Below are 27,828 nucleotides of genomic sequence, written 5' to 3' on the forward strand. Positions count from 1 at the left end.
CCTTCGACTTAAAATTCTATATTCTCTCTTTCTAAAAACCAAGATTGATCAGCAAATTTGTGGTGCGCAGGTGCATACACGACCAGATTTCTCTGCCACTCACTTCTGACGCTTTTTCTCTCTACACAAAAACCACCTGGTTACTGTATTCGACTTCAGCAAAAATTTAACGGCAACCGCGGCACCTAGCGGGATGCCGATTATCGGCCGTCTACCAAGGAGGCGAAATCATTGCTCTTTTTTTTTGTGGGTACATGTGCAGTCCGGTTTTGTTTGTTTTGTCGCCATGGCATTTGCAGTCGAAAAAAAAAAAAGGGCTCGCTGACTCGGCGGATTGACTAGAAAGCAATCAAAGCAAGCCTATACTGACAAAGATGAGCGTGGTAGACTTTAATGTATACCTCATGTAAGTTTCCTGGTTCTCGACGTAGAAAGGGGGATATTCGATTGCAGAAAAGGAGAGAAGCCATGGTCAGTTCTTCTCCAATTTCAATTTATATCTAGACCCTGCTATTTTCAGCGTGGCTGTGTTTATTTTGGTGAATATGATTGCCCCAAGCCGGTGTACTGCGTATATATGAGGAACAGAGGTTCAGTTCAACGAGGGATATTTTAACTTGGAATGAACTCTTGTCATGTTTTTCAGTGCTTGATCAAAGTTGGTTTTTACTCTGGACTCCGTACTCCGGAGTTCGTACTGGGAGAGGGTTCGATCCCCAAATCACTACGGAATACTTTCTCCGAGTAAGCCTTGATGCTTCATCAGGTAGCACATTTTCTTAAGAATTTTTGGCTAGGCGGGCCCTATGGTAACGCTTGTTCAAATTGTGGTAACTCATTTGCAATCATTGCGATGTGTAGGTATGGAAGTACCGGACATCGTTTGACTTCGTGAACAAAGCCATTAAAGCCTCTACGTCGCGTTGATATTTCACTCCCAACCTAAGCATGCGCTAACTAAACATGTCTTGATGGCCAATCAGTTGATGAAGAAGAAAGCCCAAGCGAATTTTGGAATGATAATTGTCCCGCCTGTGGTGATAGAATTCCGTGTCTGGAGGTACTCCGTTGACCTGGCCGGAATTCGTGTTAAGCTTGTGGAGAACCACCGAAGCGCCGCAAAAGTCAACTCTCCGCTCGTATTCTGGGGATGACTAAGTTAACCAGACCCGTTTGCATGCTGACGCCACGGCGTCCGCACGGCGACGAGCTTATCGCCTTCTTTACATCGGGCTTTAAGATACTCTCAAAAACGCCCATGGCTCCTTCAAGCCTGGTTTAATCGGTGAGATGGAGGAGAAAGCAGACGGCACAATGCCACTCTCCGAGAGAACCCCGCTCCTGATCGTTCGGGTGTCCCGGCCACCTCCACGATATCCCCATTCACGCCTTCGTCGGACATGTACCTGTTGCCTTGGTTCGATCCTCGTCGTCGGGGTCATCTTGTTCCTTCTCCCATTCGCCCTTCTCCCACGTGAACACGGCTCGCTTTGGGATTATGTACCCGGGGCTCATCCACTCCCGCATAAAGACTGGCCACAAAGCGAGGGGATTTCATACAAAGCGCTGCAGGAGATACTGCAAACGGTTCCCACCGAGAAGAAGATTAGAGAATGGAGCCAATACTATACCTCCGGGCCGCACTTGGCCGGGAAGAATTTCAGCCAAGCCCTGTGGACGAAAGAGCAGTGGGATGGATTTGGGCTTCCGAAGACAAGCCTTGTTTCGTACGATGTCTATATCAATTATCCCGTTGACCATAGACTGGCCTTGATCGAGAAAGATGGAGAACACTCCAAGGTTAAGTTTGAAGCGTCACTGGAGGAAGATGTTTTGGATGACGACTCTACTAGTGGCCTGAATAACCGCATTCCTACCTTTCACGGCTACTCTGCTAGCGGAAATGTCACGGCCCAATATGTATATGTCAACTATGGTACATTCTGGGATTTCGAGGACCTCGTCAAGGCGAATGTTAGTCTTGAAGGCAAAATCGCATTGGCAAAATATGGAGGCGGTTTTCGGGGCCTCAAGGTCAAGCGTGCCCAGGAGTTGGGTATGGTTGGCGTGGTTATTTACTCTGATCCTCAAGAAGACGGAGAAATTACAGAGGAAAATGGATACAAGCCCTATCCCGATGGTCCTGCTCGAAATCCAAGTGCCGTGCAAAGAGGCAGTGTCAATTTCTTAAGTATGGCATTTCAATTGCCATAGATCTTCCGTTAATTGGGCTGACATACCTTCCTAGGTCAACTCCCCGGCGACCCTACCACTCCAGGTTACCCTTCCAAACCAGGCTGTCATCGTGTGGATCCATATGATTATATCCCCTCGATTCCATCACTGCCCCTCTCGTATGAAGAAGCTATACCCCTGCTAAAGGCCCTCAATGGACATGGACCGGCTGCCAAAGACTTTAATGAACGCTGGCAAGGAGGTGGCCTTTCGCATAAAGGGGTAAAATACAATATCGGTCCGTCTCCAGAGAATCTTGTTCTTAATCTTTATAATGAACAGGATTATGTGACAACGCCTCTGTGGAATGTTATTGGTACTGTCCCTGGCACCATCCCGGATGAAGTTATCATCATGGGCAATCACCGCGATGCATGGATTGCAGGTGGCGCAGGGGATCCAAACAGCGGGTCCGCTGCTCTCAATGAAGTCATCCGCAGTTTAGGAGAAGCTCTGAAAGCCGGCTGGAAACCTTTACGAACAATTGTTTTTGCTAGCTGGGACGGTGAAGAGTATGGGCTCATTGGCTCCACGGAATGGGTAGAAGAGAATCTGTCCTGGCTCTCTAAAGCGAACGTCGTATACCTGAACCTAGATGTTGCAACCACGGGTCCCAATTTCAAAGCCGCCGCTAGCCCACTTTTGCACAAAGCACTGTTTGAAGCCACAGGCCTCGTTTTATCCCCAAATCAAACTGTCAAAGGGCAAACGATTCGGGATGTTTGGGACAAGGACGTGGATCCCATGGGTAGCGGTAGCGACTTTACTGCATTCCAAGATTTTGCCGGCGTTGCCAGCATTGACATGTCATTTGCGGGGGGTAAAAATGACCCCGTTTATCACTATCACTCCAACTACGATAGTTTCGACTGGATGGAACGCTTTGGAGACCCAGGTTGGCATTACCACCTTGCCATGACCAAAGTATGGGCTCTGATGGCCGCCTATCTTTCTGAAAGCCCCGTCCTTGCCCTCAACGCCACCGATTACGCTGTTTCATTACACCACTACCTCGATTCCGTCAAGCAAGTAGCTGCGAAGTCTGCGGTCCCACCATTCAACTTCCAACCCCTTGAAGAAGCTATGGCCAGCTTCCACGATGCCGCAACCGAATTTGATGCCTATACTTCCTCGCTGACCGCCCATCTGAAGGATGACTTTCCATGGTGGCAGTACTGGAAGAAAATCGTCCTGTACTTCAAAATCCGCGCGGCCAACGACAAGTATAAATTAATTGAGCGGAAATTCTTGTACTCTAGGGGCCTGGATGGCAGGAACTGGTTTAAGCACGTCATATTTGCTCCTGGCCGGTGGACTGGATACTCTGGAGCGACGTTTCCGGGTCTAGTGGAGAGTTTCGAGGACGGAGATGTGAATAATGCAGAGGTTTGCCTTCCCTCCACCTTCTCTCTTTCCCTTTCTTTCTTTATTTTTTTTTTTTTGGCTTGATACTTGGTTAGTCTGGGACGAATCGTTGCTAACCCATGGATCTTCTTATGCTACAGAAATGGCGAGATATCATTAAGGAGAAGATCGATGATGCGACAGACTTGTTGAAATGATAACAACAGAGAGGCTTTTTTTTCTTTTTTTTTTTTTTTTTTTTTTTTTTTTGGAAAATATATACTGGGTGATGAGGAAGTCTTGAACATGTTCCTTGAGTGTGATCAGTTCATCACCACCTATCTACTCGAATTCTTCTACAGCCAGGCTCCGATAGAAATATATGCATGCAGTCGGGCATAGACTGCATATTAGCTATAATTTTCGGGTTTATTCTTCAGATACCAAGTAAACACAACGATGCCTATGAGGCATGAATCTAACGCGGTATTTTGATCTATTCAATTGCTTGATCATAAACATCTAATCATGATACATGGGTACGTGTAACCAAATTCCGAAATAACTAAAATCCTAGGTGAAAATGCACATTCCACTAGGAATTGTGGCAGGAAATACACATTAACGGGTAGCGAAAATTGGTCTGGGATGGCCACTTACTGACCCATTCATAAAATCATTTGCATTCTGCTGCTTTGTCGAAGGATAAGGCTGTATCTGCTTCGTCAGTTTAAAATCTCGTATCGTTTTGCATTTGTGCTGTCGTTGATCTGCGAAAGTACCCCCACTAACCGCGCCGATTTAGTTGATTTGCTATGCGGGGGGTATTTTGCTTTCTTTTTTGAACAGGGAGTCAGTCATCGAACACGAATTATGATAATTAGACGCGCTAGTTATTGGGTCGTAATCCCCGTCGTGGATCGTCAATCGACGAGTAATCCTTAATTCTGGTGTTTTCAGTATCATCATGGTCTGACTCCGAATCATTCGCTGCATTTTCACCAATCCGTAACGTCTCTGCATCAGTTGCTTTGCTGTTCACTCGCTCCACAATAAGGCCCTCATTTCCCCCGGAAATATAGCTTGTCGGGGCCTCCTCATATGGCTGTTCATTCTCACTATCGTCGCTACCATCATCGTCATCCAGAGAAGCGCCCGCAAAACCGTCAGTTTCTATGACCCAGAAGACAGGCACAGCACTCAGCAGTCCTATAAGTGCCAGTGTCCACCACGGGAAAATCATGTACCCCATTTTCACACCGATAGAAAAGACGGCACCGATAAACGCGGGGCCAACGGCTCTTCCAATCGCGGCAACACTCGTTGCCACTCCATTCAATGTACCCAGAACCTGGACGCTAGGAGCGGAGTTGGTAAGAAGGATAGTGCAGCATGGGAAAGCGAAAACTACACAGCCGAGTTTTGCACATAAAAGTATGAAAGCAGCAATTTGACGAGTAGCGTCCGTCGGAAATAATGCCGTGAAGGGGATGAGGGCGTAAACAAGAGGGAATCCGAGGGAGGTTATTTTGAGACAGTAAAGGACTCCATAACGATTCGCCGTATAGGGAAAGATGAAGAACTGAACAATCATGCCAATAATTCCGTTTAGAGTGTATAGAATTCCGATGGCTTGTGAGTCTATTGATGCAGAAATAAGAGGTGTTAGCGATCTGTACCAAATACTCCGTAGGAATTATCTTAATCACTAAGCCACGAAAATTAAAATTAAGAGCACGGACCTATCCCAAATCCACGGGCAAACTTGAACGGTAGCTTCATGCCTATGTGCCCACCGGATTCTTCCACGGGATAATTCAAAAAGACGGGGAACACTGAATCAAACGCTAGGGAGTGTAATCCTAGCGCAGCATACTCTAGAAGGATGAGTTGAGATTGAGGTGAGAGAATTTCAGCCCATGTCAGCTTTGCAGGTTTCCCTTCACTTTTTTTCTGGTGTGGTATTTCGCAATGAGAGGTTCTGTCTCCATTTAGAAGCGGTGTTCTTTCGTCATCAACTGGCGAAGCTGTCTTTGGTTTCGTTCGTCGTCCGCAGCAGGCTCCTATCAGCATGTCACCGAGCATAAGACCATAATCACGTTTATATTTCCTGGACTCCAACGTTTCCTGTAAGCTGTGGTAAGAATCCGTGCTGATTGACGAGGGGAAAATAAAAACTTGCCCGCAGAAACAGAAAGCCAGTCACGATACCAATGATAAAGAAGACTGAAGCAGCCATGTTTGGCAAAGCAAAAGGATACTTTTTGAAGAATTCAATGTGGCCAAAAACCTCAGGATGCCTTTTTGCCGGATCCGCCAGAGCTCCGCCAAATGCAGGCCCGAAAATACTGCCGATGGTCCAGACGAGAGGCATCAGGCTAAATGCTCGTGGTTGGAGTTCCTTCTCGGGAACCAGTTCCGCAACAACGGTTCTGATAATACCAACGTTCCCGTTTCCGAGACCTATACAAGCACGCGCCAATATGGCCATCGGCAACGATTTTGAGAGACCGAAGATGATGCTAAATGTCATTGTAACGAAAAGTCCTATGAGGATGATTGGTTTGCGGCCGATTCGATCTGATAAGTTGCCCCATGAGACTGCTGTGAGGCATTGGCATATCGAGAATATGGCGGATGTAAATCCCACCCATTTCGAAACTTCTTTCTTGGGAACGCCAAGGCTGCGAATCATTTCAGGCTAGAAGATGCAAGAATATGAGGTTAGGAACTCGCTAATACTTGATATGTATGGGAAATTCTGTAGATACAGAAACCGAAAGAGGGGCGGGAATAATGCCTACAAGATATGGAAAGACAGATGTGAAGATGACTGAAGACCACGAGAATTCTCAGCATTCTTTACACGATCACGATAAGGGATAGCATAGAAAGGAAAAAAAAAGAGGAAGGATATTGTGGAAAAATACCAGGCTCAGCGAAGCGGCATATTGCTGTAACCAAGTGGTAGAAGTTAGCCAAGGGCGCAATACTAATCTTTTGCAGCTTTCGCGGGTATCGTGAAATAAGATATATACGCAGGTAGGCCCAAAGAGTACTAACACAATATCACAAACTGCTGGACCGGCAGCTTTGGCGTGCCTCGCTTCATCGTGGTAGGGTCAGTGTTGAGCAGAGCTGCGATATCACAGCTTTACTCGGTTGTCGGTTATTCTGATTATGCCGAAGCAAGAGTGTAGACGGCTGCTGGACTCCGTGAACCATTTGAAGCAGAGCGCGCGACAACAGGTCTCGCTGCTAGGTAGCGATGGACAAACAAACAAACAAACACACAACACACTCGACGCCTTCCAGAGCGAGGGAAATTAATGGCAGGAAAGAGAGAAACGGCGGGGGAAGAAAAAAGAAAAAGGAAAGAAACAACTCGAAACTATGTAGGAAGCCGCGAGGATCGAGACGGCCGCGCCCTGCTGACTAAATTTGTGATTAGCGGGGGGGAAAAAACCTTGAAAAATGGGGACTTCCGGGCTGGTGGGGCCTTCCCTCATTTTTTTTGCTTCTTGTTTTGTTTTGCGCCGCGGAAACCAAACCAGCAGGCGGGGGAAGGAGCGCAGGAGATCCAATTATACACTGCAAGTGCTCAATGAAGAAGGCAACCGGTGGCATCAATCCATCGCCCAGCCGTGGGAAGGAGCCACCCAACCCGTCTGGCGGCATCCTGTAGAGCCGCAGCTCATTCGCCGCCGCCTCCGACCGGGCCGGCGAAGATGTGACTCAACGTGAGAACAGAGCTTGTCCAAGCGCAGATTGTGATTGCTCAGTCTCGAACTGGCCTGCATCGCACCCGAATGGTCTTCTCGGAATTCCAACGTTAGCACGCGAAACGGATCTAGATGCCGATTATGTAGGTGCCGCTCCCAGGAGATGACGGCATCCAGGCCCTCAGCCCTGACCCGATCGACGCAGAACTTGGGAGGCGAAGACCGATTCAACGCAATTTTCGGGGAACGTCCTGAGAATCTTGAGATCACGAAAATTTTGCAACAAAACGCAATCAAGCATGTCCTGTCAGAATTAAAATCAACATTCGATAACTGGAGTAAGGTGGTTACGTATTTCTTGTGAACCATGCCAACATCATTAAAAAAAAAAAAAAAAAAAAAAAAAAGGAAGAGAAAAGAAAAGAAAAGAAAAAGCAAAATCCTGAAACATCGCAGAGAGCTCCTCCATTGGACAAATACAGCTCTAAACTAATAGGCTTCACAATAAAATAAAATAATAAATAAATAAAAATACTCCGTACAGTCATCAAATTGAGAGTCATAAAATGGGCTAAAATCATTCAAACCAAATCGGAACTTGGCCCAGCGTTGCCAGGTCATCGTTCCTGATGTCAAGTTGGAATTCGCGCACAACTCGATTCCATTCATCCCAAGATGGCGGCGGAGAGGCGATGGAATGGTTGATGCTGGAAATATCTGCGCCATACAGGTTATCCTGAGGTAAGGACGGCCAGGATAATCCCGATGCGTCTATAGAGCCAATATCATAGCTTTCGGCATTCATGTTGGAACTTGGCTCGGTCTCCATTGGGAGAGCAGCGCTCGTGCTTGGAGGGTGTGGTTGCTGTGACATATACGTGCCTGGTGTCAGGGTCTGCGACACCACACTATCATTGGGCGGCTGTAAACCGTTACAGCAAGGCTCGCCGGTCCCATACTGTGCTGTGAGTTGCTGCAGCTGCATTTCTCGATAGCGCAGAGCGCGAGCCATGAGCTTGCGAATCCCAGGCCAAAGCATGCCCTTTTGCTGGCCTTTCATTTCCGACATCTTATAAGCTGCGTTGACGGCTCGCCAGGCCCGTTCGACGACGGGACACGCCCGCCGTACGCATAGATTAGACAGGACGTACGCAATGGCGTGCCACTGCGTATGTGCGCGGAAGAACCAGCTCCACTTGGATGTATTAGAATTTGTCTCCAGGAGAAGTGAAAACTCAATAATTTCGATCGCGGATAGAAATAACCGATTTTCTGTTTCTACTGCAGGAACAGAACCCTCTGCATCGTCCCTTGTCATCGGATGGTGAATCATAAGCAGCAAACTTGCCACAACCAGGCGCGACAGTGCTCCACAGACCCATTGAATGGGAATGCTGACGTCACAATGCCGTACATATTTTTCTTCAAGGCGTTTGCTGAGATTTTCCACCATTTCCTCGCGCTCTTTCTGAGAAAACGACGCAATGAATTTTTTGCAAGTATTGCTGGGGGGTACGTGGGTAAGCCTCCTTGCAAGCATATTTATATCCCCACGGAACAAAAGAAAGGTCATGTCTGTACATCCAACTCTCTCTTTCGGGAATTCTTTCGAATCCGGAGAGATGTCTTCGTCGTTGATATTTAGCGGTGGAAGAGTGTCATACGAGGCTTCATGTATCACAGGATCACATCCATGATCTTCCGCAGAACAAAAGTCAGCTAGACAGATTTGCAGCCACAGTCGACGGCGTATTTCGGTCTCAAAGGGAGTCAGACCAAACGCAGTTCCATCACGATGGAGACCGATTGCCCGACCTATCTGAATAGCGAGTGACGCCAACGATAGAATGTAGCGAGGATCACCACTTTGACGCACGCAAATCAGAAATAGAACAAGGCTTTGAAGGAGAACCAAGCTGCGCGTGCTTAGCAAATTTGCTCTAGCTAAAGCTTGTTCGACAGCAAATCGAAACCGGTTTAGAGCAGCATCACGATCCTCGCCAAGTTGAGATAGACACTGTTCGGGTGTCATACTTGCTATGGTGGTATAGTATACTGTCAACAGTAGTGCTTCGGTATTCTTATTTACCGAGTCTAGATTAGAGACAGCATTTCGTAGCATAGTCTTCAAGGTTGGACGGTGGAAGATGGGCACGACTGGGGCCACATTCTCAAGATATGTCTCCCACATAATATCGAACCGTTCTGGTGGTAAGTGGAAGCCGCGTAGGCTGTGTGTTACGGACCAAAAGCCGAATATAAATCCATCGTGACGAGTCCATTGTGACGACCCAGATTTAGAATCTCCGGAGGAGGGATCATCTTCTTCTTCCGACGTTGGACAGTCGATCATATCCTTCAATTCCTCAATCTTCATATTGTTAGCCTAAAATTCGAAGGAGAATTTTTGAGAATGAGCCCCAAAGATAAGGGAACCTACCTCATCTCCGAATCTTGTCCAGAAACGATGACTGACATATCGACTCTTGTCATCGTTAATGACAAGCCTTCCCATCTCCTCATCCACAGAATCTAACTCTATATCCTTGGGAGAACGGCTTGTAAAAATATCGACACCCAATTCACTGTTGACGTTTGCATCTTTCTTCGCTTCAGTGGAACTCGCCTCCTCCGCCGTCGATTTCCCAATATTTCTGACAATAGACTCGAGAGTCTTGAGTCGCGCAAGCAAGTCAGCTTCCGTCGCCTTCTTCGACTTTCTCGGAGCCCTACCAGGCTTGGGAAAGACACATTCGACCTTGGCCTTTGTGCAGTTCGAGCAAGGCTGAAGTTTATTGCATCGTATCTTCCGGCGGCGGCAGGTCACACAACTTCGAGGATTCTGTCGAGGTTCTGAGGGAGTTACGTTGCCGATATCCCGAGGCGAAGAATCCTTGGATGCGTCGTTAGTGGTAGAGGAATGAGCGGGGTCTGAGTCGTTTGGTGAGGTCTGCGTCGGTCCGGAACCAACAGTAGGATTATAAAGGACGGAGTTGAGGTTGAACTCCATTTCGTTGAGTTCTCCGATCAGGCCTTGATCCGTCGAATGACCCAAATTAGTTATGGATGGATTGAATGATGACATCGATAGACGGGACTCCTGTCCATTTGGAGAAGTGTCAAGGAAGCTCGAGGAAGAAAGTTTGAAGATTATGCACGTCTCCCTCATGCCACGCTCACTACTCCGTAGTTAGTTAACTTACTAACTCAGTAACTAACTAACCCCGGAGAACTGCCAGTGAGTTTGAGTTATATAACTAATAGGTTAGTTAGTTAGTGGAAACCCTGTACTCGGCATGTCGAGCGTCGTACTTTTGGCATTTGTCGAAAACTGCTTCGAGCCTCTCTGGCTTGCATATCTCACATCTACTGGACAACTAGTATTCGATCACAGCAGACTTATTTTTGGATTTTAATTTTAATTAATATGAGATCGTGGATCTCGGCAGAGTCTCTTGGCATCAATCAATTTGCGCGGATCGACTTGGCACTGACTCAGGAAAGCAGGAAGCAATACTATATTGACAGGACGTCCGTGCTGTCTGCAAAACGTTTTGATTCCATACCATTAGGTACACTATGACATAGGGGGGATGTCTTGGGTGGTGATCTACACAGTGCACTCCCGTTGAGCCCGGCTATCGTCGCGTGGCACCCATCTGAAATACATTCAAACCACAAAGGAATGAAGGCCATCACAGAGACATCAATCACCGGCGCCACCGCTATTGAGAATCCGACCGTTTAACATGTTGTTTTATGTCACCGGCGCCAGGTGAGGCATCCCGCTCCTGTCGGAGGAGACCACTGGGATGCTAGCTTGTTAGCGACTCCGTGCTCGATCTCTCATGTTGGAAGAAACTTGCAACTTTGGGTGTCAGTCACAGAGAGATGTAGTCTTGTCCGGGATGCTGCGGAATGGGGACATCGTTTGCCGTCTAAAGCAGATCTTTTTAGATTTTTTTTTTTTTTTTTTTCCGGAAGCGCCGTCGAGCGGAAGGCTGGAACCGATGCGGATAACTAACCAGTCAGAGCCCCATCCCACCAGCCACGGATACGATGCCACGCAGGCGCCTCGAGTGAGGCTGGAGTCTCGAGCATGGTAAGGATGAGGCCTTCAAAAGCTGAGGTCCCCGCACTGGCTGCCAGGAGATTGGCCTGCTCCGTGTATGTATGTTGTCATTTCAATCGGCAGGGATGTCAAGATACTTTTGTTCCTTCGTGATGATGAAGGACTGCGGAAAAGCCCCCAGAAATACGGATTGCATGTTGATCAAATCCCCCATCCCCGTCCTTGCCGGAGATCCAAACACGTCACTAACGAGTATGAGGAGTACCTTGGGCCGGCGGTTTCAAGAACCCATCCAAGCTGCTTCCCTGTGCATCAGTAACAAAGTGATCAAGGACCCAAAAACCATGCTGACGACCTGAAGGGCTAAAACATCCATGATTTCCAGCAACCAGGCTCGGAGATCCTGCCAGGCCAGGCGAGCAGGCTAGAGCCGCTGGGGCTTGAACAAGGGCTGCGGCCAACAGCTCTCCGGAGCAGCGAGCCCTCTGTAGGTGCTGCTGGGCCCTCGGCCGACGGGACACCGTGACGCGTCGACGAGGATTTGACCTGGGCGGTAAGACCGGAAGGTCTTCAAGTGCTGGGATGGCTCGCCAATTGAACAAGCCACACAGCACGCGAGGTGGAGCCCAAAGCGGAAGTGCCAAGGCTGGCCCCGTTGAGGCGCCATTCCGCTTGCAGACTAGCGGTCTCAAGTCTCCACACCGTTGCGCCAGAACAGCACCAAACAACCTTCAAACAAGGCAGGCTGAAGGGAGAATCGATGGGTGTGAAAGGTTACCGTAGCCGCTGGCCCAGCGGCCCCCCCGGCGCGATGGAGTTTGCTCTTGTCCTCGAACTCTCCTGGAAGCTTTAGCCTTTTGTAATAACATAAGTATGTATCGCCTGGAGCAGACCCCTGGACGCTCCGTTAGTTCCGTGTTTCCATTCACATATATATCCTCCCCCTGTCCGTTTCCACCTCGCACATATTGCTCCCAAGTTCCTGTTTCCTTACGTTGGTCGCTTGCTCTCTTTCCTTTCGATTTCCCCGCCCATCGTACAAGATTGTTCCACGACGGCGAATCGATCGAGGCGTTGGATCAAAATATAAACTGACCTTGATAGCATGCGTCTCGTTGTGCTGTCATTGTCAGGTTGAAGGTCTTCTTTTGTATCCTTGGAGATGGTAGCAGCCTTCCTGCTTGCGATATGGCTTCTCATCGTTCCGCCAGCCGTTTGCGATGCCGATTTCATGAGCGTCAGAACATCGATGAACACGGATTACAGCGGCAAAAAGGGCGACCCTGCTGAGAAGTACTTTCGTAAGTGATCTTCCTTTTCACCTGTCAATTCTTGAATTTTTTTTTTTTTTTCCCCCGCTGGGCACAACACTTTCAAGCTGTCACTTCTCGTGGCTGACATCACTTGCAGACGAATCAACGTATGTCCTGCTAGCCCTAACGCCTGTGCAACCCTCTTGAACCTTACTTGAGCACTCCGTATATGTACTAACACCGGATCCATTTGCCTAGCTTCCACTATCATTATGACGGCCGGTATGTTTAACGGGAATTGCCACAGTCCGAATTTTTTGTTGACCCCGATAATAGATTTGCGTCCCAGCCTCTCGAAGACTCTCTACGAGTTCCACATTTGACTGCCATGGTAAAATCCTACCTTTCCACGATGAGTGATATCGGGGCAGAAACTTGGATAATGCACGGGACGCTGCTGGGATGGTGGTGGAATCAGAAAGTCGGCTGGCCTTGCTCCCAATAGCTCTATCCTTGCTGACTCTCGCCATAATACAGATCATGCCATGGGACACAGATATCGACGTCCAGGTTTCCGAAACGACGATGTACTTTCTAGCGCAGTACTATAACATGACTGAACATCATTTCAACGTTCCTGGTACCTCAGCCGGTCGCAAGTTCCTTCTCGAGATCAACCCAAATTTCGTGATCCGATCGCCAGAAGATACGCTCAACGTGATTGACGCACGATGGATCGACACATCGTCCGGGCTGTTCATCGATATAACCTGTGTACGGAAGGATTATGACGCACGCAAAAAAGGCCAAAAGGGTGCCCTTATGACCAAGGACCGGCACAAGTACAATGTATGATCCTAATAACAGGTTAAACTGGGGCAAATTAAAGAGACCAACCTTTGAATAGGAGCAGGATATATTCCCGTTACGTGACAGCTACTTCGAGGGTGTCACTGCGAAAATTCCATACGCCTATACCACACTCCTGGAACGAGAATACGGCAAGGACTGTCTCACGAAGACTTTTTACAATAAGTGAGTGAGTTCCTTTTTGCCTCCTATCCAGGTTCTTGCTAACACGACCAATAGGCACCAGTTTAATGAAACAAGCAAGTTATGGGAACCGGCCCCGTTAGTCTCCATGCCCCACACAACCCGCTAGTTATAATTAACCAGTTTACAAGGGAAAACCCGGACGATCCTGCCAAAATGATGGGGTGATCATTGAAAGCGCCCTCGCCGAGCAAGAATGTCCGTTAAGGCCCGGTTCGAGGCTATTCACTTGACTATCAAGAAGCAGTGGCCATCAAATCTGCGCAGGGTATAATGGTAAAATGTTCAAAAATAGAGGCGTATGTCAGCGCTTCTTTTGCATCTGATATGGTGTTATTGGGAATCTAGCATTGAATGGCATTTGTGGAGTTATCGCAGTGTTGCATCTTCATTTCATTTCCGCTATACAATTTGCAAATCAGCTTGGATACAGGATAAATTTGCATTTACCTCTCTGAGTTCTAGGTGGTAAGGAGGAATAGATCACTGATTTGCTCCAGACTATGAGGATGTATTTTCGCGAACATTTATCAAAGTGAATTAGAAGGCTTGGAGATAGGACACACAAAATTGCACCATGTTAGTCAAGCAAGGTCACCCTATGCACACATTCTGATATTGGATTGCCAACAGATGATGATGATTGAGCCACATCCCAGAGAAGCCTTCAGAGACCAAGGAACTGAATGAGTTGGTGTTCCACATAAGCTCAACGGCATAGCCACTCGGATAGATAATTTGCCGAGTTCGAATCCCTGATCTATGTATCCGCACATTGCTATCAACTAGCACTCAGAAGAGTGTGCCTCGCCGTCTTTATCTGGAAATTCTTCGGAGAAACTAACAATATTCTCCTTGACCGCACACTGCAAAGAGTTAACTCTTCAAGCCCCAACAAAGTTTTGTCCTCGCTCTACGGAGGAGATCGTATCCAATAGCAATTTTGTATCTATCTCGGGGCCACCACTCTAACGCGACCAGGGCGTTAGACATCATCACTACGTAGGTATTATCAAGTATCGAGGTTCCAAGGACAACGGTCTTGCAAAACGGTCGTATTTGCCATCTCGATGCTTTTCTTCCAGGTAAGACTTTGACCCCGCCCCATTTCCCTTTACTGTGTGGTTAACGTGTCTGTCGAGCTCATGGCTGCGATCTGGATTTGCCAAAAAGTGTTCTGGACATTAATATTGCAAGGATATCGACTATAAATGGCGTGGTTACAAGGGCGTCAATGACTCAAATATCTGTGCTAGACCGCAGGCTAGAATCGAAGAGTCTCTAAGACCAGGCGCGTTGGTGTATGAGGTCGACCGCTGGCGATACACTTTTTGGCATTCCGCGTGGCGCCAGGAATATAGTTCTGGCTCTGAGTCCTTGGGAGAAAATCGTTGGAAACCGAGATGGCTCAACCTCGTCTTGGAGGCTTGTGCCTGTGGTCGGTTGAGCGGGAAGATTAAGGTTAACCAACCTTTTGGTTTTCTTATGCATTTGTAAGCTATGTGGCTTTCGATCCTTGGGCAATGGGCTGACTGCTTGGGGTCGATGAGAAACAAGTCCGCCATCAAGGCTGCTATCACTTTCGACTAAGCTTCGTTCGAAGTGCTTTTTTTGAATTGCTTCTAGGTATGGGCATCAAGTTTCAACGAGACATACTCTATTCTAACAACCTAATCTCAGGCCGTGAATCTTGAAAAGTTGGTAGTTGGCATGCAAATAGTCTCAAATCTCGTCCGTTCAGGGTTGTCATCGCACGAAAGTCGACCTTTGAGTACCATTTACCTGCTATCACAAGACGAGCCCGTCTTCATTCGAAGGTCAATCTCGGGGTTCCTCGTCATGGCTGCCAGGAAGCAAAAGTGAAGCATGTTTCTATCAGATCTACAGCGTCAAGCAAGTAAACTCTGGGAGGGATGTTCAGTAACTGCCAACTGGTTTGCCTCCCTTTGACGAATTAAGCTTTCCACAAAGCACATGGGAAAGACCAAGGGCCTTTGGTGATGGCTAAACGAGGACTAATCGAATATGGTAATGCGAGAAAACGCCATGGGACGGCCATCATGGATTAAGGATGTTCAACTACGCCTTTTTCTATTGGTAATGAGCTCATTTCAAGAAATACACGGTTCCAGAGTAGCCCGGACGCCGAGGCCAGCCTAAAGGTCATCTTTATCTTGAGAAAAGAGAGTGTGAAGAGAAACAAAAAACCACAATGCAACAGATGCGGGAAACATCTCTAGACATGGGCTTCCTCGTGGCTGTAAAGATGTCCCTTTGGCCCCAACAATTCGCACCGGCTCGCCGGTCGCTAGTGCCGGCACAAGCCTGGTTCCTTTCCCGTTCAGCAGGATATAAAAGCCCGTATAGTCCCCGAGCCTGAAGCCCAAGAGAACTGCATGCATATCTTCTTCTGATCTAATTCGGGTTTACTTTCTGGTGCAAAAACTTTCGCCATGAAAATCTATCGCATAATCATCATCTCAGCCATAGCAGCTTGTCCCTTTGCCATCGGCTACGAGTATCCGCCACATGATTGCCAATCTTACGGTGATGATTATGGGTACATTCCCCTTGCCTTTTTTCTTCCTTCCTTTTTTTTTTTTTTATTAACATAAGTGCTCTTGACTGATGCAGATGCAGAAATTGTAAAGGAGAGAAGCCTTCTGCCACGCCCAGTCATTATGATGAATATGGATATAAAATGAGGAAACGAGGTGCTAAAGAGCACAGTTATTGCGATACCTATGGGTAAGCCCTCGTAGCCTCGCCTAAAAAGGTTCAACTTGATTAATAAAAGGTAGTTGCGACGGCCCAATGGAGCCAAAACCCCCTAAGCCAACAGATTGTTATGGCGACTGCGAGGATGGGTATGATTACTCCCCTCCACCTCCCAAGAAGTATGGTGACTGTGATGACTATGACGGGTAAGTCTTCAGAATCCATCTCACTCAAAAGGGTTACTTGATTAATATTGGTTCAGGTATTGTGATGGCCCCTCGAAAACCTCAATGAAGCCAGAACCCCCTAAGCCAACAGATTGTTATGGTGACTGCGAGGATGGGTATGATTACTCCCCTCCACCACCTCCCAAGAAGTATGGTGACTGTGATTATGATGATGGGTAGGTCTCCAGAATCCATCTCACTCAAAAGAGTCACTTGATTAATATTGGTTCAGGTATTGTGATGGCCCCTCGAAAACCTCAATGAAGCCAGAACCCCCTAAGCCAACAGATTGTTATGGTGACTGCAAGGATGGGTATGATTACTCCCCTCCACCACCTCCCAAGAAGTATGGTGACTGTGATTATGATGATGGGTAGGTCTTCAGAATCCATCTCACTTGAAAGGGTCACCTGATTAATATTGGTTCAGGTATTGTGATGGCCCCTCGAAAACCTCAATGAAGCCAGAACCCCCTAAGCCAACAGATTGTTATGGTGACTGCAAGGATGGGTATGATTACTCCCCTCCACCACCTCCCAAGAAGTATGGTGACTGTGATTATGATGATGGGTAGGTCTTCAGAATCCATCTCACTCGAAAGGGTCACCTGATTAATATTGGTTCAGGTATTGTGATGGTTCCCCTCCACCTAAGGAAACAAAGAATTATGGCTACCATTATGCCAGAGCCCATGACAAGGCAGCTTCCTCTGGCAGCACAGACCGGCCAGCTTCTACACCAGTTCATACGCCAACTCAGTTTGAGGGAGCTGCAGGAATCTTGCAGCCGCGGGGTATCTCTTTCGTCGCCCTTGCTATCGCAGCTGCATTCTATGTTTGATTTCAGAGAATTTCTTTTCCCCTTTTTGTTGTTTGGCAGTAGATGTCTTCAGCTTTAGAGCGGGAACAAGTTGGGTAGATGGATTTGATTTTGAAAATCCAAGTCTCTCCTTACAAACAGCCAGCAATCCTACTTTCCTTTCTTCGAATACAGCCGCGCAAAATATTAGTCACGGGCTCATTGTCTCCTCAAAATGTTCATTTTCAATAATGTAGAGCCAATGATAGCACTTCTTAAGTCTTATTTCCTTAGCACTTTTGGACAAAGTTGTCCTTGTGGATATTTATCATTCGAGATGACTGTCGAATGGCGCGTATTAAACAGCATCCAGGTCGCCTTCATGCCTTCATTACTTCAACTCACAGCCTTGGCCAACATCTATTAGGAGGAGGGGTTTTGAGTTTTCTACTCAGTTGTCTGACCAAGAAAGGAGAAGAGTCAAAAGTGGCGTTATGTAACTCTTAAATTTGTCGCATTTCAGGTTGTTCTGCAACTTGATATAGACAACCATGGTGACGATCAATGCGCTCCGTTCATAAGGATACTTACGAGGAAGAGAAAGTGGCCGAGAAAGCAGCTTCGTGTATTTCCTCGAGTTCTGCCACCGGATCCAAAGAGACGGATCTGAAAGACACGATTTATCCCCAGAGGGTCGGGAAGGTGAGGTAGCTGGCTGAGAGTTCCCGCAATCCCATGTTGCAGCCACCATTTGCCGCAATGTACTATACAGATCCATATAGGGAGAACAGCTGTGTATGTACTCCGTACAGTGCATACATAACTACAGCCATGCTCTCTTAGATGCTATTCTCAGGGCTTGCAGCTTTGGGTGAGACGGCTTATACACTGACCTGACATTAGCACCAGGCAGCTTTAGTTGCATATGAATCCTCCTAGAAAGTTTTAAGGGTACGGAGTACGGAGTACTCCGTAGTGATATGCATAGATTTAAAGTTTTTGCAACGATGTGTTCTGCAACAATGCCGGCCAGTGAGTTCATTTCGCTGGGTACTCCGTAACTACTTTGTGGCTGCTCCCTGGCGAGCGCCTCGGGCTCACCAACAAGTTAATCCCTACCAGCTTGATCTAATGACATTCAACAGAATTACTCCGTAGACCCGTAGAAAGTTCAATGCAGTTAATATTATATGGCCACAAAATCTAGTTTGTTGGATTTCCATGGATCGAGAGTGACGAACCTCGGGTGGAGGAGCTTCCCCGTGGGGTAGTTATCTCCCCCAGCCTGGTTTTCGGAGCAGCTTTTCAGCTAAGATTTGCTTGTTAGCTAGCTTGGGCACCCACCCCGTCCTTGTTATAACCTGATTGGTCTGTCGAAACAGGAGTCGACGCGAAGGACGCTATCTTGGATGCCACATATAAATCTATGCAATTTTTAACTGTCCCTGTGTTACGATGGGAGCCCAAGCCCTGTCTTCTTAACGTTCGCACTGGGTGGGTGAACACGGTTCTCGTCATTTCGGAGAACCGCCGAGTATGCGAAATCTGAAATATCGAGCGATACAGTGTCGCGAATTCTGGTGTGCTTCCGAGTTTGACCAAGCATCGATGTTCGGAGGCAAGAGATCGATGCGTCGAGGCCGCCCGGGCGATAGGCATTTTATTGTGCAAAGGCCATGTCACGGCATCGATCAAGGATTTTGGTCCTCCGCTTAGAGTAGGCTGTATGGACCTGTGCGAGTATGCGTGAGCTGAGCTTGTATAAGCTTGTATTCCAGACTAGGATGCCGCGATAAGTTTGAAAAATATAACAGTGGCACTCGTGAATCACCACCAACTGGTGGGTGACTCAATCCGATCCAAATATCGTTGGCAACATGACTACGGAAGAGGCGTTCATACAGCTCGCCCATTGGCCGCCGTATCAAGTTGTCTTGCTTCCGTACAACCCCTCCTCCTCTGCCTCCTCCTCTGTCTGCTCCTCCAAGAATATAAGGAAGAATATAAGGAAACAACTAGTCTTTGGTTATCCACATCTTCCACATGATATCCCCCCCTCTCTCTCTTTTTTTTTTTAACTTCTCTGCACGATTTAACATAGTCCCGTTCTCGTTAGCTTTTCCGAAGACTCCAACTTCGTCATTTTCACAATGGGCTCAATCCCAATTCCACATTACGATGTTCTCATTGTCGGAGCTGGGTTTTCCGGAGTGTACATGCTGTATCAACTCCGGAAAATGGGGATGAATTGCAAAGTCTATGAAGCCGAAGCCGCTCTCGGAGGAATTTGGTATTGGAATGCATATCCAGGTAGAGAAGGCCTTGCTTTACCTTGCACATTCCGTATATTCATGCGTGCATCTTGGAGAAATGCTGACGTAGAATCCTTCCGACGCGATTAGGAATCCGAGTGGACTCCGAAGTTCCAGTATATGAGTACTCGGAGCCGGAAGTGTGGAAAGATTGGACATGGACAGAGAAATATCCGGCAGGCGAGGAAATTCTGAAATATTTCGACCACGTTGATAAGGTGTGGGATATTAAAAGGGATGTTGAGTTCAACATGAGGGTGATAGGGGCCCAATTTGATATGACGGAGAAGGTGTGGAAAATCGAAACGGATGACGGCCGAACAACAACATGCCAATTCTTTATTCCAGCGACGGGATTTGCTGCGAAACGCTATGTCCCTCCTTTCAAGGGGATTGAGACTTTCAAAGGAAAGGTCTATCATTCCTCCTGCTGGCCTCATGAGGGAGTGCAAACCAAGGGGAAGCGTGTGGGTATTATAGGGACGGGGGCCACAGGAGTACAGATTGCTCAGGAGTGTGCAAAGGACGCAGCCAGTCTGCTTGTGTTCCAGAGGACTCCAAACCTTGCTCTACCTATGCGCCAGGGAAAACTGACGCCTGAAGAGCAAGAAAGTCGAAAGCCAACGTATCCTGAATTTTACCGAAACCGGCTTCAGACATTTGGCGGTATGAGGTACACCTTTTTGGAAAAGCACACGGCAGATGCGACTCCGAAAGAGCGCGAGGCATTCTTCGAGCAGTTATGGACAAATGGCGGCTTTCAATTCTGGCTGGGCGGGTATGGTGACATGCTCTTCGGACTCGAGGCAAACCGCCATGCTTATGACTTTTGGGCCAAAAAGACCCGCGAGAGAATCAAGGACCCCAGGAAACGAGATATTCTTGCGCCGTTGGAACCCATCCATCCGTTTGGGACAAAGAGACCATCACTAGAGCAAAACTACTATGAGATCTTCAATCAGCCAAACGTAGATGTGGTCGACTTGAGGAAGCACACCATCGAGGAGATCAGGCCCGATGGGATCCTCATCAGTGACGGGTCGTTTTATCCTCTCGACATTATCGCGCTTGCAACGGGATATGATAGCATCACAGGAAGCATGGTGTCCCTGGGCCTGCGTGATGTTCATGGTAGGCCTCTGGAGGAAAAGTGGAAAGATGGCGTCCTCACATATCTTGGAATGTGTCACCATGGCTACCCGAACATGTTCTTTCTTTACGGAGCACATGGGCCGACAGCATTCTCCAACGGACCTTCATGCATAGAAATCCAGGCCCATTGGATTGTCAGCATGATTAGAAAAGTGCGGGAGGAGGGGTTGAAATATATTGAACCAAAGGCTGAGGCGGAGGTGGAGTGGAAAAATAAAATCAACACAATATCAAACAAGAGCGTTCTGCCCCTGGCGGACTCTTGGTATATGGGTGCGAATATCCCGGGCAAGAAGCGTGAGCAGCTCAACTGGGCGGGAGGTTTGCCAGCATATCAAGCTGAGTGCATGCCTGCGCTGAAATCCTGGGAAAGCTTTGTCGTTGCGTGAACTGAGGTCAGTCTCAGATTAGGGTTGCTTAATGTAGTGAGTCGGTCAGTTGCTCTACAGAGTACTCCGTATGGAGTAGCTATGTAGTTATGCTTAATTAGTTATTTATAACTAGTTGGTTAGTTACTGGAACTCGGTTGGATAGTGAGTGTCAAATGCATAGCTCTTGTCCCGCGCGCCCTGGCAGGGTAACTGATTAGTTGTCATTTCTTGGCTGTTGGGGCCAACGCAGGACCTGCGGCAGCATGGGGAGGACAGGGGAGGGTGGGATGTTCTGCTCGAAAATCTTGCTGGTCTGCTCCGCCTCCTTGGTTGCTCCATCCGGCCGCCGGCTGGGCCAGCTGTTTAACTCGTAGGCGGGCTATTGTTGCCATCACGTGCCGGGGCCCCTGGCTCACCTGTTGTTAGTCGGCGCACTAACACTGCCTGCTGGAGCTCCCCTTACTGCTGTACATAACCCCCAACTCCTGCGTATTTTGTGGTGGTCCATCATTGTGTGTCAAAAGGCGTTGGTCGAGGTTCATGGGTTCTTTGCTTGTGGTTTTACTGCATCTTAGTTTTCATTGTTAGGGTTGCGAAGGGCTGTACGGAGTAAGTGAACCCTTGATGTTGAAACTCATTTCATTCCACGGGAACATTTCGTCATGTGTCTAGTAGAACACCCTCACTCACTCACCCTTTTTGTGAACAGGAGGTTCTGCTATCCAGAGTAACGGCCAAATGCCCGAAGCATTCTTTTTGACTTGGAGGAGTTTCCCCGGCTTATTTTCTGTGAAGTGTGGCAACTCGAAGCCCTGAGTCTCTCGTCGAAATCGGTCCGACGTACCCAAAGGCTTATCCTCAGATTATGTGTCGTCCGCCCCGCGTCCGATGCCTCTGGAGAAACAAACGCTTTGAATACTTTGTCTTATGCTATTGAAGACATACAAGCAGTGGTCAGTTACGCCGTGGTATCTCCGCTTGATCTATCATGACTTCCGACGTCACGGGCAGCCATGAGCCGGAGCTGTCGATGCCGACACACCAAAATTCGGTGCTGCCTACTGAAGTAAGCGCCCCGCAACCCGTTGCAGATATATACAATGGTCGAGGTGAGGAGTACAGAGCTCCTGGGGGACCGCCACGCCAGATCCGGAAAAAGGCCCCGGAAAAACCGGACGAAATTCCCCAGAAACCCAGAGTCGAGTTGGATGATTTTGGACTACCTATTCGAAAAGCTAGACCTTCACCTGATAGCAATTCACAGCCAGCCATCGCGACTACCGGAAAGTCAACGGGAAGCACTGATAACCTGCCTCTACGGAGCAAAACTGAGGATAGCTTGGCGCGCCAGAATCTTACACGTTCTGTATCTGCACCAGTTCGTGATATAGATAGATCTAAGAAGAATCCAGAACCGGATACAATAATTAACACGGACCAGCAGACCAAAGAGATCGCCGATCGGACACTGAAAAAATCAGCCGTAGATACCTCCGAACAATCCCAGCCCAATCAGGAGCCTTCCGAGATAGAGAAACTCGGCGGCCAAAGTGACACACTTGCCGCCGCTCCGGCCGTGTCTGAATGGTCACACCAGAGGCTCACAACGAAGGATGAATCCACTGATAGCGAAGATGACGAACGCTGGCAAGCTATGCCAGCGCTCGGTTCTTTTGATGTCTACGATGACTATGGTAGACTCGTGGCGCGTGGCAGCAAAGAAGAAGATGAAGAAGCCGTATATCAAGGCCTAGGGGGCGCTGGGAAGGGGTATACCAGAGTTCAGATTGATGAGGATGCCCAATCGGCTACCAGTTTAGATGAGGAGACGAAATACCTTTTTCCAGAGCCCCAAACCAATGCGCTGGGCATTGAGGATGATATTCGAGACCCCATGTCTCAGTTACAGGCAACGAAGACCTTACTCACCGAGGGACAGAGAATCGCTTACGTCGGTGTAACTCGCCTCATTATATTCCAGATGGTCAAGGACCTGGAGGGTATCCAATCCACAAAATCAGCTCGTAAATATCTAGCGGATGCCGCTGACGCCACAGCAAAATGGGGCCAGCAAATGATGATTCGACTCTATGGCCATATGGAGATCGACGCGGCAGAACAAGTAATGATTGAACAGCTGGCTGAGCATGGAGTTCAACCGGTGGACCTCGTTCCTCCCCTTATGCAAAACTCGCGAGTCAAGAATCCTGCTGCGGATTGTTCGGCTGCAAAGGATGCCTCTGATTCTGCGAGCTCCAAGGCGGATCGTCCTGCCAGTTCTGTTTCAGGGACTTCTGAAACTCCCTCGACTAGTACCTCACCACCTCCCTATTCAGAACATCAAAATGATGACCTGCCTGAAGTGCGAACGCCTTCTCAACTACCATCATCTAAGAAGCTTGATATTGATCTCCGGTGGACGGTGCTGTGCGATCTTTTCTTGGTGCTCATCGCAGACTCAACATATGATGCCAGATCACGTCGTTTGCTTGAGCGGGTAGCAGAGACGATGGACATTTCCTGGATGCAAATATGCCGATTTGAGAAACGGGTTGTTGATGCTTTGGAAATGCAAGAAGAGAGAAACAAAGAAACATGGGATGAGGCTGAGCATATGGAAAAACGCAGGAAGGAAGCACTGAAGCGAAGATACATGATTATGGGGCTCGCGACCGTGGGTGGAGGCTTGGTCATTGGCCTGTCAGCCGGCTTACTGGCCCCTGTCATTGGGGCTGGACTGGCTGCGGGCTTCACGACCATCGGGGTATCCGGCACTGGTGCTTTCCTTGGTGGAGTGGGTGGTACTGCATTGATCACATCCGGTGCCACTCTTACGGGAAGTACAATTGGTATCAGGGCATCAAACAGACGGACTGGAGCCGTTAAAACCTTCGAGTATCGCCCATTGCATAATAACAAGAGACTAAACCTGATTGTTACTGCCGCTGGATGGATGACTGGCAAGGTGGACGATGTTCGGTTGCCATATAGTACAGTTGACCCTGTTATGGGCGACATATACTCCATTTTATGGGAGCCGGAAATGCTTCAGAGCATGGGTGCTACTATCAACATCCTTGCGACAGAGGTACATATTCTGTTTACTCTTCCACTGCCTTTAATTTGCTGACCGTAATTAGGCTTTAACCCAGGGTCTTCAGCAAGTTCTCGGAAGTACAATCTTGACTGCGTTAATGGCTTCGTTACAGCTCCCAATTGTTCTCACAAAGCTCTCTTATTTGATTGACAATCCCTGGAACGTGTCACTTGCCCGGGCCAATGCCTCTGGCCTTATTTTGGCCGATTCGCTTATCGACCGAAATCTCGGAAACCGTCCGGTCACTCTTCTAGGTTTCTCGTTGGGATCAAGGTTGATTTTCTCTTGCTTGAAAGAGCTTGCAAATAAAAGAGCGTATGGCATAGTTCAAAACGTATATCTGTTTGGTTCCCCTGTTGTCGCAAACAAAGACGAGTACCTTAAAGCTCGAAGTGTTGTTTCAGGAAGGTTTGTGAACGGATACGCGTCTAATGATTGGATTTTGGGATACCTTTTCCGAGCCACGAGCGGCGGAATCATGCGTGTGGCAGGCCTGGCACCTGTTGAGGGTATACCTGGGATTGAGAATTTTGATGCCACCAAGTTTGTAAACGGCCATATGGCCTACCGAGCTGCCATGCCCCGACTTCTTCGAGAAGTTGGATGGGAGGTGGAAAGCGACGAATTCACCGAAATAGAAGATCCCGACCCTGATAGCCATCAGGAGAGACAGCGAGAGCTTATACGTGAGATCCAAGAAGCCCGGAAGCAGGCGGAAGAGAAGCCAGATAAGAAGAAATTTGGCTTCTTCAAACGAGGGAAGCTTGCGGAGAAAAAGGGATGGGAGACTTACGATGTTGACCAGGGTGATCGCAGCCCTACCAATTCGTGTGACGGTAACGCTGATCCTGGAGGCACGGTCCTGTTTGATATCGATGCAATCCGAGCAGAACTAGCCAGTGAGCAAATTCAAGTGAAACAACTCGAGTCAACATTGCCGCCGATGAAGTTGCATCTCAATCCACCATCTCCCGTTGCGTCTCCGAGCTTCCACGGACAGAAGAAAGCACCACCGCTGAGCACAGAACTGGAGGAAGCCGCAATTGAGACTCACACAGCTTCTGACTCACCAAGCGAGCCAGCAGATGCAAGACTCCAAGATTTCAAACCCCTACCAGATTTACCTTCCGATGGAAACCCATTCAACGAGTCATGGCGCCAAGAAGAAATCCAAATGACATTCGACACCGCATACCACCAGACACCATCTACGACATCACCCTCTCTGGCAGAGTCAGGAAACCACGAACTGGGCCCCGTGTCATCGAATCTGACTCCTTTACATTCCGTGACTCAATCACCAACAGAGACGCACAACGACCCTCCTCGACTGGCACATTTCGACAAGTCAGGCCTAAATCACAACGCTTGGGCTACTGATGATGATGACTCAAGCATCAAGCTCTCGTTTGCTTAGGAGATCTTGTAACGACGAGCCTTACCCCGTTTCATTCTTGCGAAATATTTATTTCTCTTTCCGTTTATATTTGCCCTTCGATGTCTAAATGCCTTTGATAAATTCACTAGAGTGGAGAGGGAGGTTTGGTTTGTATGGAGTCCCCGTGTATAGCAGCATATGACTGAGAAGGCAGTGGAATGCCGACATGATTGTGTGCATCATCATCGGCGTCGTCTTTTTGGTTTGACTGTTGACGAGTATGAATATACGGTTATATATTATGCTCTCACACATCTTACAAGCTATTTGAAAACACCGATACAATTTTTTCTCTCACACCCACTACCAGACCAATCATAGCTCTGGATCAAATCATGACAGCGACCTGTAGTGATAAAGTTCGGCATTTTGCATCTTGTTTGGTTGTTGCAGTCATACTCTCTTGCAGTCATACCCTCTTGCAGTCATACTCTCTCTATGGCGAACAAGATTATTGTCAGAATATTGGTATTTTGTCGTTTCTTATCACCGAACAAGGTGACTCAACCATTCTTTATATGAATGACAGTGGCCCCGAGGAGTCAGGATCCTTGTGTTTGGTCATATTATGACTGATTGCCTCTTGACGACCTCAAGATCAACTTCTCTGAGTCATTCCCAGGATTGGACTATAAAAGGGGCCTCATCCCCCCGGTTGGATTCATTTTTCTGGCCTTTTTTTTTTTTTTTTTGTCGTCTCTGTCTTTCCAGCATATCTGCAGCAGGAGATGGTGCTCTGACACTAACAACACAATTCCACCACCGCTAATAATACACAACAGCGCTAACTATCTGTCAAGGCAACGTCCGAACATCGGTCTAACACAGCTGTCATTGATTCCTTCGGCCGTTTTCTAATCCCATGACTAGTCTCGATCCTCCGTGTGTTTCTTCAACGTGGTGGTTACGGTAAGCAGACGCGACCCTACCTTTGACATCTGACAAGCCAGTCTTACTTTTATCTAGGAATGGCTTTTATATAGAATCAACTCCATAAATAGATAGCTATATATATATTGGCTACACTAACTACCTAGGTTGAATCAGCACCCCGAACATTGGTATCGACTCCGGCCGTCGTCGGTTCTCTCGAACGATTTCCACTCCCGGCGAACAGCGGCGGTAATAAAAGGACGACCTGGACTCCGACGAACGGCGGTTACGATGGACGACTTCGACTTCAGACGAATTCCACTCCGGCGCACGGTCTCGATTTTGATAAACGGCGGTTGCGACGGATGTACAAGCGGCGGTCACGGCGGACGACTTCGATTCTCGGCGAATACCGGCGGTCATATCAGACGACTTCGACTCCAGTCGAATTCCACTCCGGCGCACGGCCTCGATTCCGATAAACGGCGGTTGCGACGGACGTACGAACGGCGGTCACAGCGGACGACTTCAATTCTCGGCGAACGGCGGGCACGACAGACGGATGAACGGTCTCGACTCCTGGCGAACAGCGGCGGCCACGACGGACGACCTCGATTCTGACGAACGACGGTGTCGACTGCGGACGAACGGCGGCTGCGACTCCCACACACGGCTTGCGATTCCTGCTATTATGCCATTCATGGGCATTCGCTTTCCGGTTTTTGTGTCTTTTGTCGTTATACATCTGTTTTCCCCTGCATAGCCTATTTACTTCTTTTAAATTCTTTTAATTCTACATTCTACCATGCCGTCATACATCTGTTTTCCCTGCATAGCCCATGTATCACTTCTCAATTCTTTAAAGCTGCGTCTTGTCGTTATACATCTTGTTTCCCTTGCACATCCCCTTCCCAGCCCAGTCGCACGGGCCCTGTGTGCGACACCTAAGCATGACTTGCACCTCTACGTGGTGCTTAGGACTAGTAACCTTGATGGTGAAGCCAAGCAAGTCACTTAACCTCTTTTTTTCCTTTGTGGGTGATAAGCAGTTGCATGTCTGTACATAATATCTACGTACCTACATACATACATACAAACTGCTGGATCTACACCAATTCAGTTTAAAGTAGTATAAGTGGCTAGTATGCACACACGGCGCATAC

The 27,828-nt window shown here is 48.1% G+C and overlaps 9 protein-coding genes across 9 annotated transcripts; 6 read left to right on the forward strand and 3 right to left on the reverse strand.

The window, feature by feature from the left end:
• Positions 1 to 1,290: 1,290 nt before the first annotated feature.
• Positions 1,291 to 3,797, forward strand: CIMG_04607 (glutamate carboxypeptidase; the record flags this gene model as incomplete). Its single annotated transcript, XM_001245165.2, has 3 exons — positions 1,291 to 2,191; positions 2,249 to 3,621; positions 3,741 to 3,797. 3 exons carry the CDS (start codon positions 1,291 to 1,293, stop codon positions 3,795 to 3,797), a joined length of 2,331 nt encoding a protein of 776 aa, XP_001245166.2.
• Positions 3,798 to 4,056: 259 nt separating this feature from the next.
• Positions 4,057 to 7,010, reverse strand: CIMG_04608 (MFS transporter). The gene is made up of 6 exons (XM_001245166.2): positions 6,643 to 7,010; positions 6,510 to 6,533; positions 6,384 to 6,412; positions 5,762 to 6,280; positions 5,322 to 5,706; positions 4,057 to 5,220 (listed from the first exon to the last, which is right to left on the reverse strand). The coding sequence occupies exons 1-6, from the start codon at positions 6,689 to 6,691 to the stop codon at positions 4,469 to 4,471; spliced, it is 1,758 nt and encodes a 585-aa protein (XP_001245167.2). The 5' UTR covers positions 6,692 to 7,010; the 3' UTR covers positions 4,057 to 4,468.
• Positions 7,011 to 7,749: 739 nt separating this feature from the next.
• CIMG_04610 (uncharacterized protein) lies at positions 7,750 to 10,386 on the reverse strand (the record flags this gene model as incomplete). The annotated part of the gene is made up of 3 exons (XM_001245168.2): positions 7,750 to 8,999; positions 9,078 to 9,672; positions 9,742 to 10,386. The coding sequence occupies 3 exons, from the start codon at positions 10,384 to 10,386 to the stop codon at positions 7,879 to 7,881; spliced, it is 2,361 nt and encodes a 786-aa protein (XP_001245169.2). The 3' UTR covers positions 7,750 to 7,878.
• Positions 10,387 to 11,767: 1,381 nt separating this feature from the next.
• Positions 11,768 to 14,144, forward strand: CIMG_04611 (mannosylphosphorylation protein). Its single transcript, XM_001245169.2, has 8 exons — positions 11,768 to 12,674; positions 12,784 to 12,793; positions 12,885 to 12,908; positions 12,963 to 13,107; positions 13,164 to 13,475; positions 13,534 to 13,661; positions 13,716 to 13,757; positions 13,811 to 14,144. Exons 1-8 carry the CDS (start codon positions 12,536 to 12,538, stop codon positions 13,845 to 13,847), a joined length of 837 nt encoding a protein of 278 aa, XP_001245170.1. The 5' UTR covers positions 11,768 to 12,535; the 3' UTR covers positions 13,848 to 14,144.
• A 1,953-nt stretch (positions 14,145 to 16,097) lies between these two features.
• Positions 16,098 to 17,694, forward strand: CIMG_04613 (uncharacterized protein). The gene is made up of 7 exons (XM_001245171.2): positions 16,098 to 16,239; positions 16,320 to 16,427; positions 16,481 to 16,603; positions 16,660 to 16,800; positions 16,857 to 16,997; positions 17,054 to 17,194; positions 17,251 to 17,694. Exons 1-7 carry the CDS (start codon positions 16,133 to 16,135, stop codon positions 17,462 to 17,464), a joined length of 975 nt encoding a protein of 324 aa, XP_001245172.2. The 5' UTR covers positions 16,098 to 16,132; the 3' UTR covers positions 17,465 to 17,694.
• A 1,051-nt stretch (positions 17,695 to 18,745) lies between these two features.
• Positions 18,746 to 19,335, reverse strand: CIMG_11356 (uncharacterized protein; the record flags this gene model as incomplete). The annotated part of the gene is made up of 2 exons (XM_012358423.1): positions 18,746 to 19,154; positions 19,235 to 19,335. 2 exons carry the CDS (start codon positions 19,333 to 19,335, stop codon positions 18,746 to 18,748), a joined length of 510 nt encoding a protein of 169 aa, XP_012213846.1.
• A 237-nt stretch (positions 19,336 to 19,572) lies between these two features.
• CIMG_04614 (cyclohexanone monooxygenase) lies at positions 19,573 to 21,275 on the forward strand (the record flags this gene model as incomplete). Its single annotated transcript, XM_001245172.2, has 2 exons — positions 19,573 to 19,732; positions 19,825 to 21,275. 2 exons carry the CDS (start codon positions 19,573 to 19,575, stop codon positions 21,273 to 21,275), a joined length of 1,611 nt encoding a protein of 536 aa, XP_001245173.2.
• A 440-nt stretch (positions 21,276 to 21,715) lies between these two features.
• On the forward strand, positions 21,716 to 26,091 carry CIMG_04615 (uncharacterized protein). Its single transcript, XM_001245173.2, has 3 exons — positions 21,716 to 21,866; positions 21,967 to 24,345; positions 24,398 to 26,091. The coding sequence occupies exons 2-3, from the start codon at positions 22,246 to 22,248 to the stop codon at positions 25,769 to 25,771; spliced, it is 3,474 nt and encodes a 1,157-aa protein (XP_001245174.2). The 5' UTR covers positions 21,716 to 21,866; positions 21,967 to 22,245; the 3' UTR covers positions 25,772 to 26,091.
• Positions 26,092 to 26,956: 865 nt separating this feature from the next.
• Positions 26,957 to 27,286, forward strand: CIMG_04616 (uncharacterized protein; the record flags this gene model as incomplete). The annotated part of the gene is made up of 1 exon (XM_001245174.2): positions 26,957 to 27,286. One exon carries the CDS (start codon positions 26,957 to 26,959, stop codon positions 27,284 to 27,286), a length of 330 nt encoding a protein of 109 aa, XP_001245175.2.
• Between the last annotated feature and the right edge of the window lie 542 nt (positions 27,287 to 27,828).

Source organism: Coccidioides immitis (assembly GCF_000149335.2).
Source record: "Coccidioides immitis RS genomic scaffold supercont3.4, whole genome shotgun sequence".
In the NCBI taxonomy this organism is placed as follows: Eukaryota; Fungi; Ascomycota; class Eurotiomycetes; order Onygenales; family Onygenaceae; genus Coccidioides; species Coccidioides immitis.